At 32.3% G+C, this 13,115-nt stretch overlaps 1 protein-coding gene across 7 annotated transcripts in view; it reads right to left on the bottom strand.

The window, feature by feature from the left end:
• LOC105431037 (protein Cryzl2-like) overlaps nt 1–11,357 on the bottom strand; it is a 16,723-nt gene extending 5,366 nt beyond the window's left edge. For 3 of the 7 annotated variants that reach the window (XM_011644952.2, XM_089074494.1, XM_089074491.1), the window contains exons 1-9: nt 10,910–11,356; nt 10,440–10,673; nt 10,176–10,370; nt 9,510–9,691; nt 9,297–9,385; nt 9,095–9,221; nt 8,880–9,009; nt 4,227–5,297; nt 3,191–3,381 (exon numbers count right to left, since the gene is read on the bottom strand). In XM_011644952.2, the coding sequence (XP_011643254.2) occupies nt 5,247–5,297; nt 8,880–9,009; nt 9,095–9,221; nt 9,297–9,385; nt 9,510–9,691; nt 10,176–10,370; nt 10,440–10,673; nt 10,910–11,143 (1,242 nt within the window). In that variant the 5' untranslated portion in view covers nt 11,144–11,356 and the 3' untranslated portion in view covers nt 3,191–3,381; nt 4,227–5,246. Of the gene's footprint in view, nt 1–3,190; nt 3,382–4,226; nt 8,184–8,879; nt 9,010–9,094; nt 9,236–9,296; nt 9,386–9,509; nt 9,692–10,175; nt 10,371–10,439; nt 10,674–10,909 lie in introns of those variants that run through there. The other 4 variants (XM_089074492.1, XM_089074497.1, XM_089074495.1 and 1 more) reach the window with 4 other exon arrangements.
• Nucleotides 11,358–13,115: the final 1,758 nt, after the last annotated feature.

Raw genomic sequence — 13,115 nt, 5'->3', positions numbered from 1 at the left:
GTTCTAAATTAAAAATTTGGATGCAAAGAGAAGAATATAGAAAAAGATAAATATAAAATATTTTCGCCAATAATTGATTCTGAACCAAAGAAACTCATTGCATTGGAATAACTATTATAGTCACTATATATCCTTTATTCCTTCAAAAAGACAGTTCTTTTCTATTTCAAATATTCCTTTAGATTTATTTATTTTTTTTTAATTTAATTTTGTCCTTCCATTTTACAGTAAATTTTTTTCTAATTAGAATTTTAATGTTTAATGTCATACTAATAAGTAAATTTTTAAATAAAATATATAAAATAGAAATATATATAGATATGATTTGTCTTGTTGTTAATTATATCTTTAATTTTTTTAATCAAAATTATTCAGATTAGATCTATTTTTATTTTTTATTATTTCGAACCTATTTCAAATTTAAATCAAGAAATTATTCGAATCAATTTAAAATTACTTTGATGTACTGCGCAAGAAAATTGAAATTCGTAATGCAGATTCCTAACAGTCAAATTTGGGAATATATAGGAATAAAATTCTAAAAAAATTTTCAAATTTGTCCTTCATTTTTTTTTAAGAAAATATTGTAAGATTGAGCGGAAAAGATCTAAATAAATCGGAAGCGATGAGACAAAGGAGATATTTCGTATAATTATGTGTGTATGTATGTAAAAAAGTGACTGAGGATTGAGCGGAAAAGATCTAAGTGTAAATTGGAAGTGATTGATGTAAGCGGTATCAAGAGTTGAAAGTGACGAGACAAAGAACATATTTTAGAGAGTGACTGAAGATTGAGCGGAAAAGACCTAAGCATAAATCGGAAGCGATTGATGTAAGCGATATCGAGAGTGTGGTGAAAAAAAAACATATTTTTGAAAAATTGTCGTGTGTGTGTGTGTGTGTGTGTGTGTGTGTGTGTGTGTGTGTGTGTGTGTGTGTGTGTGTGTGTCCTCCTATAAAAGAACAAGCTCTAGTGAGGTGGGGGTGTAGTCTGATTTTGGCAGTCGCCGAGTGAATCTCATTCTTGTTACCCAATCTCATATTATCTCACAATCTCCGTAGGTATCATGTATTTCTCTCTTCTAATTTGAAAAATAATCTTACATTTAATACTTTTAAATAAATTTTACATTCTTTGCAATTTTATATTCTTTGCAAGCTTGAATTCTATTTCTTAATGTTTGCTAATACAGTAGTGCAGTAATAATTGAAAAAAGGCAATATCAATATAACTGTTAATTGTACGCAAAGAAGAAGATGCCAATTTCAAATCAATAAATAGAAAGAATTTCGAGATATCTTTGAAAATTTACTTTTCCAAGAAAGCATACATTAATCTAAGATATTCTGAATCCTTAAGAAATACATTGATATAATATAATCGATATTCATAGTCCGTTCTTATTTTAAGATCTATCTTAAGTAATGTCTTAAGATGCTCTCTGTACGGCTCTGTGATTGATTTACGAAATCTTAAGTATTATATTTAAAATAACAATCTTAAATATATGAATCAACTATGAATACCGGCCTATCTGATAGCTTAAAAAAAGGGATTATTTAAATCTTGTGATGCCTAATTATTATCATAATTTTCCTCAAGTTTAGAATAAGATTATCAGTATCCAATTAATTATACTTATCTGGTTAACTTTGATTAAAGTTTCATTTAAATAGTTTAGCATGCAAATAAATAAAATTGTATGCGTAAAAATTGTATTTACAAAATTTTAACACCTTACAAAGATCCAGTATAAAAAAATAAACAGAAGAAATCCCAGTACTGAGTTCTTAAAAACCGAAATGACATTACTGATCAATTTTTACAAGTAACTGGATTTTTGTTTTCTATTAAGATCTGAGCGGAGAACATAAAAAAGTAATATTTCCAAATGTGTTGATAAAATGATAATGGTAGACGTTATTAAATACTTTTGAGAAATCGGAGAAATCCTTTGAGATATTTGGAAAGGACACCAATAATAATTCTTATCAGTATCAACAGCATGTCATATTATTCATATTTTTGATGAAATATGTAGATTAAACAAAGATTAAAAATGTTTGAGTTTTTAATAAATAGTTTGATTCAATCCGCAACTCAAATTTTTAAAATGGAACACAAAATTGAAAATAATCCTATTTAACGCGAACTGGTCTTGGAATTTGGATTAATAATGGCTATCTTTTATAAAATTGAATAGATAATGGTGGAAAAGCAACAATTAAAAATGTTACAAAAGAAAGAATGGTTAACAAAGCAATGCTAGATAGGAAAAATGCATGGCAAAGTAATAGAGAGAAAGAAAAAGGAAGAGAAAGTGAGTTTGCATAAGTTTATATGGTCGCGACACGCTAGAGATGGATCGGACAATTGAATTTGAAATCGCGCGCACCACGCCTACGATTAATCAAAAGTTACCTTGAACTCGAACCACGTTATGATTAACAACGTAAAACGCTTTAACACGTTAGCTCCGGAGCCAATTTTGGTGTCCTTTCCATTCGGCCGGCGCAGAGAGTTGAGCTGGGTCATATGGAACATAAACAAAATATGACGCGCTCGACGCGACTATTCTAGTCTAATCTTTTTCCAAAATTCGGCCAATACATTAACATAGCAGGAAGTAAAAACACAAAAATAAATAAACGTAACGTAAATTTACATCGTTACGTTTTGCGATACGCGTGAAAAAAAATCAAATTTGTATTTATATTGCTTTAATAAATTACATTGAAAAAGTGTAAATATGTCGTTTTTATATTTTATAAATTACTAATTTTATTTGATAAGTTTGATAGTATCGGTTCACGATTACGGACCGACACCTAAACGAAAATCGCAATGTCGATCCGTAGGGGCCGATGCTGGCCAAACGGAAAGATCAGTGTCAATCCCTAGGGATTGACGCCGGAGCCAACGTGTTAATTCGGCTTCCACCGTCAGTCGGTGTGTAGCAATAACATTTTGGACGTGGGCCAAACTTTGTTCGCGCCTCGGCATTAGTGAATGCGCACAATATAGTTATAGTTCAATGATAAAATTAACAGCCCGAATTAGAAAATAAAAGACCATGACTTTCATAAGATCTCATAAACAGTTGAAATAATGACGAAATAAACGAAATAATGTGAAATAATAATTATTAAGATAATAAAATGGAGGCTTTGCTATATGCGAATCTAGTACCTGCTGAAGGAGTTAAGTGTCCTACTGCTCGTACTGGATTCCGAGCTTAGTTTTATAAAATCTGAGACATTTCTACGAGATAGAAATTTACTATCCGGGTGTAATTGTCCTCTCAAGTTTTTTAAGCTTGAAATAAAGTTGTTTCTCAGGGATAAGAGTGGCGTTGGAGAACGTTGCCGTCGCGGTTCGACCTGCATTCATCGAGAGAATAGGACCATTATCTCTCTGGAGTACCAGTCGTGGGGATTCGAAAATATACATATATATATATGTGTATATGTAGTGTATGTATATATGTGTATATCATTGAATTGTTGACATGTTATTCTAAACACGTTATTTGCGACAAATATCATCATGCCTCTGTAATTGAAAGGATAAGATGCCTGCCCGGTAAGCAGGAAATCCAGGTTCGATTCCTGGCTGAGGTGATATTTATCACAAAATAATTGCGGATTTTTACGGACTGGTTCGTGGTTGGGCCCCATCGTAGCACACGCCCTTCCTTCTTATCTTCTTTTTATAAAACTAAGATCACCAAGTATAATTATTAAGATAATAAAATAGACGTGTTAAAAAATAATTTTAATTAATTAATAAATAATAAAACTAATTTAATTAAGCTTTAATTAATCAATATACTCATCGCTAGTAACTAGCAACAAGAAAGTGAACTCTGATGCAACTAATTTTAACTATTTCTATAATGTCAAATCTATAATTGTGTAAGTTTACACACAACTATCAATAATTTTAATATTAATTATTATTAATTATTATGTTATAACACATGTTTATACAATATGTTATTATGTTATAATTATTGTAACATATTATTACGTTATAATAATTTATATAATAATATCATTGATCAAGAATCAAGTTTTTAAACAAAAGCAAGTTCTATAAGCCTAAATATAACATAACTGTCGCGATTTGTTACATTTCTTAGTGACGCTCTGACAGGCTTCGATCGGGCAGCCTTCACGCAACATAGGACGTCCGAAAGAAGGACAATGTAATTTTTACGACTTACATTCCCAAGGGGACACCGGTGTCTGGTCGCGTTCTGTTCGCGCAATCTGGAACGCCTACGCCGTGTGTCATCATATTTCCGAGGCAATCAGCACTTTTAGTCGTGTCTACACTTGGCATTCAACCGAATCCTCGTGGAGATTAAGAAGATAGATGATGATTAGATATCAATTGCGGTTTTGCCCTTTTAAATTAAGTGCGAACTAGAAAAATAATCTCAATCTTATTTTGAAATCTTCAAGTATTGCTAGAAAATGAAATCGCTAACAACGTTATGACTGAGCTGCTGATGACTTTTAGAATCGAGATAATTATATCAGAATCATATAGGAAGGTGTCATAAATAAATAATATTAAACCCAATATTGTGTGTCGCAGTGCGAAAACTGGCTTTCCAATGAAAATTAACTTCGACGTTGCATAATTAACTCTCAACGTCTCTTCATCATCAGGAACGATTTGTTTTAAACTCATTAGCGGAAAGCGATGCACGTTGTCGCGCATAAAAATTGCTGAGTAATTCGAATGTCAACGTAATATTTCCGGCATGAGCAACAAGGCCCATGAGTTACTAAAATGGCTCACTTAATGAAAGCAATCGCCGTCAATCATTTTGTATAAACCACGTTTAATCAAGCAGTCATAAATCTTTCTTTGGCAACGCTAAAGTCGAAATGCTAGAAAAAGCCGTAATACGATGCTATGTAACCAGACATAAGAAATTCTAATGACTGCTGCTAACTGTAATGTAAAGCGATACGCAGGGATTATGCACGGTTTAAAGTAATATAGAATTTAAAAAAGAAAGTTTTATTAAAATGGTCCTAAGAATTATGTTCACACACATTTTGCTTATATAATATTAATCTACTTCTAGATATATATATATATATATATATATATATATATATATATATATATATAAAATGGCACTACCAGCGTGCTTTTTCCTCTTTTTTAAAACGGATTAGAACCTGAAGAATGCTCATAGAATGTTCATTAAAAAGTCATGCAAATTTGATCACGTGATCACTTTTGTTTCAGCTTCTTTATTTCTCATGTCGATTATAACCTGCAAATTTTCATAAATATAGCAATTATATATAAATGCGTATTGAATCAAATCATTGTGTGTGTGTGTGTGTGTGTGTGTGTGTGTGTGCGCGCGCGTGTGTGTGTATGTGTAAATAATTATAAATATATACATATAACTATTGTGTGTGTGTGTGTGTGTGTGTGTGTGTGTGTGTGTGTGTGTGTGTGTGTGTGTAATTTTGAATAATGAGTTTGTGAGATATTCAATGGAAAAATTATAAGAGGTACTCTGTGTGTGTGGGAGAAAGAGATGGAAGTGTGTGTGTGTGTGCGTGCATGCGTGCGTGCGTGTGCGCGTGTGCGTGCGTGTGCGCGCGCGCGCGTGGTATGTGTACATATATATATATATATATACACACACACACAGAGTGTTTCATTTTAAGTAATATGATCGATTATCTCGCGAATCGATTTTATTAAAAAATTTTTCGAACGAAAGTTGCATAGCTTGAAAGAGGACACATGATGGAAATGTGGCCTTGAGTGACCTTGTCAAAATCAGGTCAGGTCATTAATGTTTTTTTAAATAGAAACCCCTATTTTTTATTACATATTCTTGTAGTTTATCTCGAGAGCTTTCCAAAACACTATAATAAAGTTACTTTTCGTTAAATATTTGTTAAGTTATAAGGCAAAACCGATCACTGATCCGGCCAACTAAAGTAAGACCGATTACTAATCTGGCCAACTAAGGTCACTACAAGTGATCGGTCTTGCCTTAGTTGGCCGGATCAGTGATCGGTCTTGCCTTATAACTTAACAAATATTTAACGAAAAGTAACTTTATTATAGTGTTTTGGAAAGCTCTCGAGATAAACTACAAGAATATGTAATAAAAAATAGAAATTTCCATTTAACCTTGACTTGATTTTGACAAGGTCACTCAAGGTCAAGTCCACATTCCATCATGTGTCCCTCTTCAAACCATGCAATTTTCGTTCGAAAAATTTTTCAATAAAATCATCGATTCGTGAGATAATAGACCATATCACTTAAAATGAAATACCTTGTGTGTGTGTGTGTGTGTGTGTGTGTGTGTGTGTGTGTGTGTGCATGTGCATGTGTATGTGTGTGTATATAAAGTGTAGCACTGTCCTTATCGTTCGTGAGAAGGTAGACAGGAGTGAAATAAATCAAAATGTCTTATACCATTTTGCGATATTCGCAATAATTTTCGAGTTATTAAATATTAAAGTTGCAAATAAGAGCTCGAGTTATTAAATATTAAAGTTGCAAATAAGAGCCCTAACCGTAGGACGGCCCAGCATGACGACAATGGCCATCCAGTGCTCGGCGATGGGCGGAGCGCGCACAGCGAGGAAAAGGATAGTGAGCCGCCGCTCACGCTTCCTATTCGTCCTATGGATCAGGCAGGCGAGCGCTTTCTCCCCGCGCGCTCTTATTTGTGTAACTCAAATATTTAATAACTCAAAAATTATTGCGAATATCGCAAAATGGTATAAGACATTTTCATTTATCTCGCTCCCGTTTACCTTCTCACGAACGATGAGGACAGTGCTACGGGACACCCTGTATATATATATATATATATATATATATATATATACACACACAGGGTGTCCCAAAAAAACCGCCAAGAGGTCATATGCAGGTAGAGCAGACTAAAAAACTAAACTGAATCGAAAAGTCCTGTACTATTTTGCAATTTTCGCAATAGTTAACGAGTTATTAATTTATGAAAATAGTCAAATTACAAGCGCGCGGTGAGATAAAACCGCCCAGTGAGACACGCATTCATCGTGGCTAGACACGCGTGAAGCACACTAAGCACACGTAACATATGTAAATGAAAACGTAGCCAATGCCGCTTACAATCAACAACTCCAGGGCGGTCCTATCTCATCACGCGTTTGCAATTTGACTATTTTCATAAATTAATAACTCGTTAACTATTGCGAAAATCGCAAAATAGTACAGGACTTTTCGACTCAATTTAGTCTGCTCTACTTGCATATGACCGCTTGGCCATTTTTTTTGGACACCCTGTATATATATATATATATATATATATATATATATATATATATATATATATATACATAGAGTACCTATTATAATTTTTTCATTTGAATATCTCACAAACTCATTATTCAAAATTCATTATTTAGAAAAATGTTTCAAGTAAATTCAACTATCTTTCGAAAGAGATATCTTATGATGAATAGTTTTCTCTAGAAAGTGTCAAGGTGATCTTTATTTTTTTTAATGAAATAGTAATTTGGATAGTATTTTTTGTGTATTCTTTTAAGTAACTTATTTCAAGATAAATTTATTAATCTATGATATATTGATCTTCCAAGGTCATTTATGATAGTTTAAATATTATCTTCCTTCGTTGAATGTCCACAATATATATTTTCCTATCGCAGTAAATCGTCCATTCAATCATAAACATTAATTGCAAATTCTAATGATGGCTTTATCGTTATTAATGTTTACCCAAGACATCTGCTGCTATTATGCTAGTTGCTTCGAAAGAATCAATATTATTATGATTAGTATCATGTGTTCTTCATTTCAATAGATATAATTTATGATGACAGATTATATGTTTAGCAAAATTATCAATGTTTTTGATTTTGACAGAATATGGGCAAAATAATAGCAGTTGCACGGTTATACAGTGCAAAATTTCCTGATTGTTGGCACTCGAATCATGTAATAATGTGCAATCATGGACTTCGTGCTTGACAAAGCTTTCTAAAATGATAATAGATGCTGCTTAAAAGATTCAGAAATTGTAATACTTGCAACATTAAGACTCCTGAATAGTTGCCGCGGTCATATTGGAATCGTGACGTTATAAGCGAGAAACGACACGTAAAAATTTGCTACACTTTTCCTGCAAATAAAGAAATGTTGCAATAAAATAACATTTGAGATGGCTTTAAGACACTTATAAAAACCAAATGCTACAATCTTTTTCCCTCCTGACAATCAATAGTCATAAAAGGCACGTGAAATGAAGCCTATGCCGGCAGAAAACATACAATTTGAAGCTATTGAAAGAAATGAAAAGTATGCTTTCACATATAAAATCGAAAGATAACTTTTGTAGTGTTCGATTTTTACGAATTTGATAAGCACAAAACAACTCACATTTTTACGATTAAGCACAAATGTAAACAATAATGTAATAAAGCGTAGCATAAAATTTCGTTGTCAACACGTCACTTATATAAAGATGAACAAAGATGAATGAGCTTCTATTTTTCACCGGTACGTCACTACTGTTAACGCGGAGTTCTTAGCTGAATACTCAGGAGCCCTAAGTGGATTTTTTCATGTCAAAATGAACTCATCTCATAATTACACAAGAAAAGATAGTTTTATTTAAAAAAACAAAGATCAGCTTGAAATCTTAGAGATATTTCCTAGAAAAAGTGTGTATCCATCATAAGATCCCCTTCGAAACAGAGTAAATCTTGCTTGAAAATTTTTCTTGAATAACGAATAGTTCGAGATAATTGTGTAAAAAGATTATAATGGATCATCCTTTATAGAGAGAAAGAATTGAATAATCATAATTATTACATACTTTTCCTGGAAATACATTTTCAGAGATGAACTGTAAAGCATCATTGACTTTATGCATACCGGCGATCAATGAATAAGATGGTGCAATAAGACCGTCTTCGAGGAATTGTAAGATATCATCTCCCGCTTGGCTAAAGTTAAGATTAAATGAAATTAATATTAATTAGATATTTACAAACAATAAAAAAATCAGGAATGTGTATAACATACACATACCGATATATATCAGGCTTTTTCTTTTTGTATTCTGTCAGATTAAAACCAGTGACGCTGAAGGAACCTTTTTGCACTTCTGAATAAACATCCGTTGTACTCCCCACTGTGCCAGCTATGATAACGCGCCCTTCATGACAGAGGCTACAAGTGAATATATCGTCCAACATTGAGTTACAGATATTTTAAATTAGAGACTGTATACCTTCGCGAGACAAGTGATGCACCACCACGGCGAAACTGTCATTGCGCAATAAATCTTTTAACGTTGCATCTTTGTAAATATTGGTAAAACTACAAAAAAAAATCATATCCTATCAATGTACTTTTGTATTTTATTAGACCGAAATTTATATAGTCTAAATCAGTTTATATCAAGTATCTACTTATATATTAAATCTATCTATCTAAAACTTACCAACCCAATATTTTTTTGAAATATTCTCCATCCCCATCTTCGAAGATGGCTTTGATATCTCGTTCAGCTGCGATTTTTTCGATCTGTTTCAACAATTTCTTATCTTTGTATTTGAGAGCCATGAACGCCCCTATCTTTCGAGCTCGGTCAGCCCCATCTTCTGTAGCGCAAACTCCAATGACCTTTGTACAATAATTTAGCAGTTAACATTACACTTGTGAGATCTTCAGTATTCTATTCAAACTCAATTCTTTGGTATTTTAGAAGTAAGATAATCAATAATATTGCACAAACGAAAGAAATGAATAAGTATAAAGTATCTATAAACATTTATCAATCAACAAAATATTTAATGTTAAAAATGTATACAGGCATATCAGATCATGGTTTGATCATGTAATTTTTTTGTATATAAATTCAATAAGTTTTGTTTCTACCTGATTACTCTGATTACATGCCATTATGTAATAAGTTTATAATGATTAGTTAGAATTATATGTCTGGCTTATTTCGATAATTAATTTACCTTGATAATTAAATATCCATTAAAATCCTCTAAAGAATATCTCATTATAAAAAAAATGTCACTTTAGCTAGAATTCTAACTTGGATCTTTCTATTTTCTAAAGCAAGCTTTAGACCTAAAGAATATATAAAAAAAAATACCTTGGCCCTAAAGACATTTGTTGCGAGATCCACAGCTGCCAGACCAACGCCACTTATGCCAATGTTTATTAAAATCATGTCATCTTCATTAAGACTGACTTTTCTTTCTAATGCAGTTAAAGCAGTGATATAATTATCTAAGACACTTACTAGATCCATAGAAGCTGATTTCATAGAAGATACTTTCCATATATCCTACATTAAAAAGATTTATTATTAAAATACTGTTATTAAGCATTTCAGAAAATTCTAATTATACTCTACCTGAATTTCTGCCAAACACTTTTCAGCCAAGCCACCACATCGTTCTTTGTTAAGAGCAATGACTTTATCTCCAATCTTATAACCATTTTTTTCTGCCTCTGTACCAACTTCGACTAGATTTCCAACAATCTCATAACCAAGAATCATTGGTAATTTTGGTTCAAATGTATATAAGTTCTGACTGAGAAGAACATCAGAAACGTTCAATGCACAATAATGAACATCAATGAGAACCTAAGGAAATTAATACAATATTAATAATGAAATCAATATAATTAAATTAATATATATTATCAGATATATTATCATTAATATTTAAATATATAACACTGAAGAACAGAAAAAGAAAAATTGAAATTGCAATTATTATTAGCATATATTCTAAGTATTATTGGCAAAATATTAACTGCAATTAATATATCATATTTAATTCTTGTTGAGTTCTTAATTGACAACTTTGTGATGCCTACTTCAGTTTCTAATGTTCTTTTAGGTAATTGTAAATTTTCAATGACGAGAGGACTCGAGAACTTTTTCAATAATGCAGCTTGAATTTTCCCTGGCTGCGGGGCCGGAGCAATCTTCTTCGCGGTTTCCGCATTTTGTGCGCCGCTGCTAAATCTCGCGGCAATAAACCAGTTTGATAAACTATTCAATCTGTTTCTGCTAAATTCTACAAAAATTCTGCGTCCCATCGCTGACATGTCGCGAATACACAGTTAATTAATTGGAAAATAAATCATGCTCCTCTTACATAACCTAAAACCTCTAACTTCTCAACATTTAGGACGACTTTCTAATATATAATCAAAAGATTATATACACAGATTTCTGTGACTCTCTATGTTTTCTTTTCTGTTTCCTTTTCTTGCTGTGCTAAAACATATTTACTAGTGCTTTGAATGTCGGTCCACAATAGGTGACTTAAGCTTTAAGACGTAAGAAATTGACCAATTATAATCTAATATGAAAAGAATAATCGACTATGATTGGTCAATTTCTTACGACTTAAAGATTAAATACTTATTGTGGACCGACACTTATGTACAAAATAGCAAACTGTGCACATTAGCGTCGGTCCACAATAGGTGATTTAAGCTTTAAGAAGTAAGAAATTGACCAATTATAATCGAATATGAAAAGAATACTCGACTATGATTAGTCAATTTCTTACGGCTTAAAGATTAAATACTTATTGTGGACCGACACTTACTTAGCTCACGAACGTTTCCGATTATTTCCGATGGATATATATACGCAATCTTGCTATTGGGCAGGATCCGATGCAGAACGGAGGGATGGGCATAATGCCCTTCGATTAAGCGAACTTACTATGAATACCGACCTATATCATTATTGTAAGGCAAAAATCCATTTTTTTTATTTATATAAATAACCCCTTATAATGCAATTTGTATGAATAATAATTAACGATAAGTCAATGCGATAAGGAAAATAATATTTTATAAAGTATTTTCTTATGATTTTCGAATCTGTAAATAGAGGAGACAAAGGAGTGTTCCAAGTTCCAAGTCTATGTTTATAAAAAAAAAACTTATCGCACTAAAAATATTCCTAACGTAAACATTTTAACGAAAAGGCTGGCTCGGAGAGCCCTTCGATTACGTGACAAAACACGACTGACGAAAACGAATGATTTAAAATGAATTTTCGTCTTCTTTACTTAACTTACTAACTTAATAATTATAATTATAATTATGTAATAATAATAGTAATAGTACGATACATATAATATAATAATAATAATAATAATATTTATAAGAATGTGTGTGTGTGTGTGTGTGTGTGTGTGTGTGTGTGTGTGTGTGTGTGTGTAATGCATATATATATATATATATATATATATATGTAGTTAATATGATAGAGATATGTACAGTTCCCACTTAATGTTTCCCCCATCTTCTTCTATTAGAGAGAGAGAAAAAATCAGGTGTTGTTTCTTCTCACCCGCCGATGTTGCCCATTGCCTGGTATATAGCATACTCGGTCTATCTATACTATGTCTATGCTTTCAACAGAGAGAAGCCTGAGAGTGGTCATGGACGCGTTTTAGCAGTACCCTTATCGCGTAGGTAATGTATATGTTTTTGTGGTTCTCTTCCATGCTAGACGTAAGAGTGATAAAGAGGGGTGATATGGACACGTGATATGGACACTGTCCATCTTTATTACTCTTGCGTCTAGCACGGAAGGGAACCACAATAACGTGCACATTACCTACGCGAGTAAGGATACAGCTAAAACGCGTCCATGACCACTCTCAGACTTCTCTCTGCTATCAAAGACCGACAATCATGGATAAATTTTTGCGACCAAAGGGGGGGTCCGAGGATAATTGAAGAACGTTGATATTATCGACTGTTTTGACTTTACTGAGGATAACAAAAGAAGGATAATGTTTGCTGTTTTACTATTATGTTTACTTACTGTTATTATAGATTTAATTTTAAATTAATAGTTCGTAAAAGAACGGTAAAAAGAACTCATAGTAAGTCTATGGGTGTTATATAATCTTATGATTCCGTTCTAAATATTTTACAATTTTTGAGAGTTTCTTGTAAAACTTAAAAATTCTGGTTAAGAGGAAAGAGATCTCGCAGGGTGCTTAAAAGTCGGCAGGAGAGACTATGAAGATCTCTATCAGAGATGAATTCT

This window comes from Pogonomyrmex barbatus, unplaced genomic scaffold (genome assembly GCF_055798465.1).
Source record: "Pogonomyrmex barbatus isolate J1 unplaced genomic scaffold, ASM5579846v1 scaffold17, whole genome shotgun sequence".
In the NCBI taxonomy this organism is placed as follows: domain Eukaryota; kingdom Metazoa; phylum Arthropoda; class Insecta; order Hymenoptera; family Formicidae; genus Pogonomyrmex; species Pogonomyrmex barbatus.
Note: the sequence above shows the minus strand (reverse complement) of the source record. Positions and strands in the feature narration are given on the sequence as shown.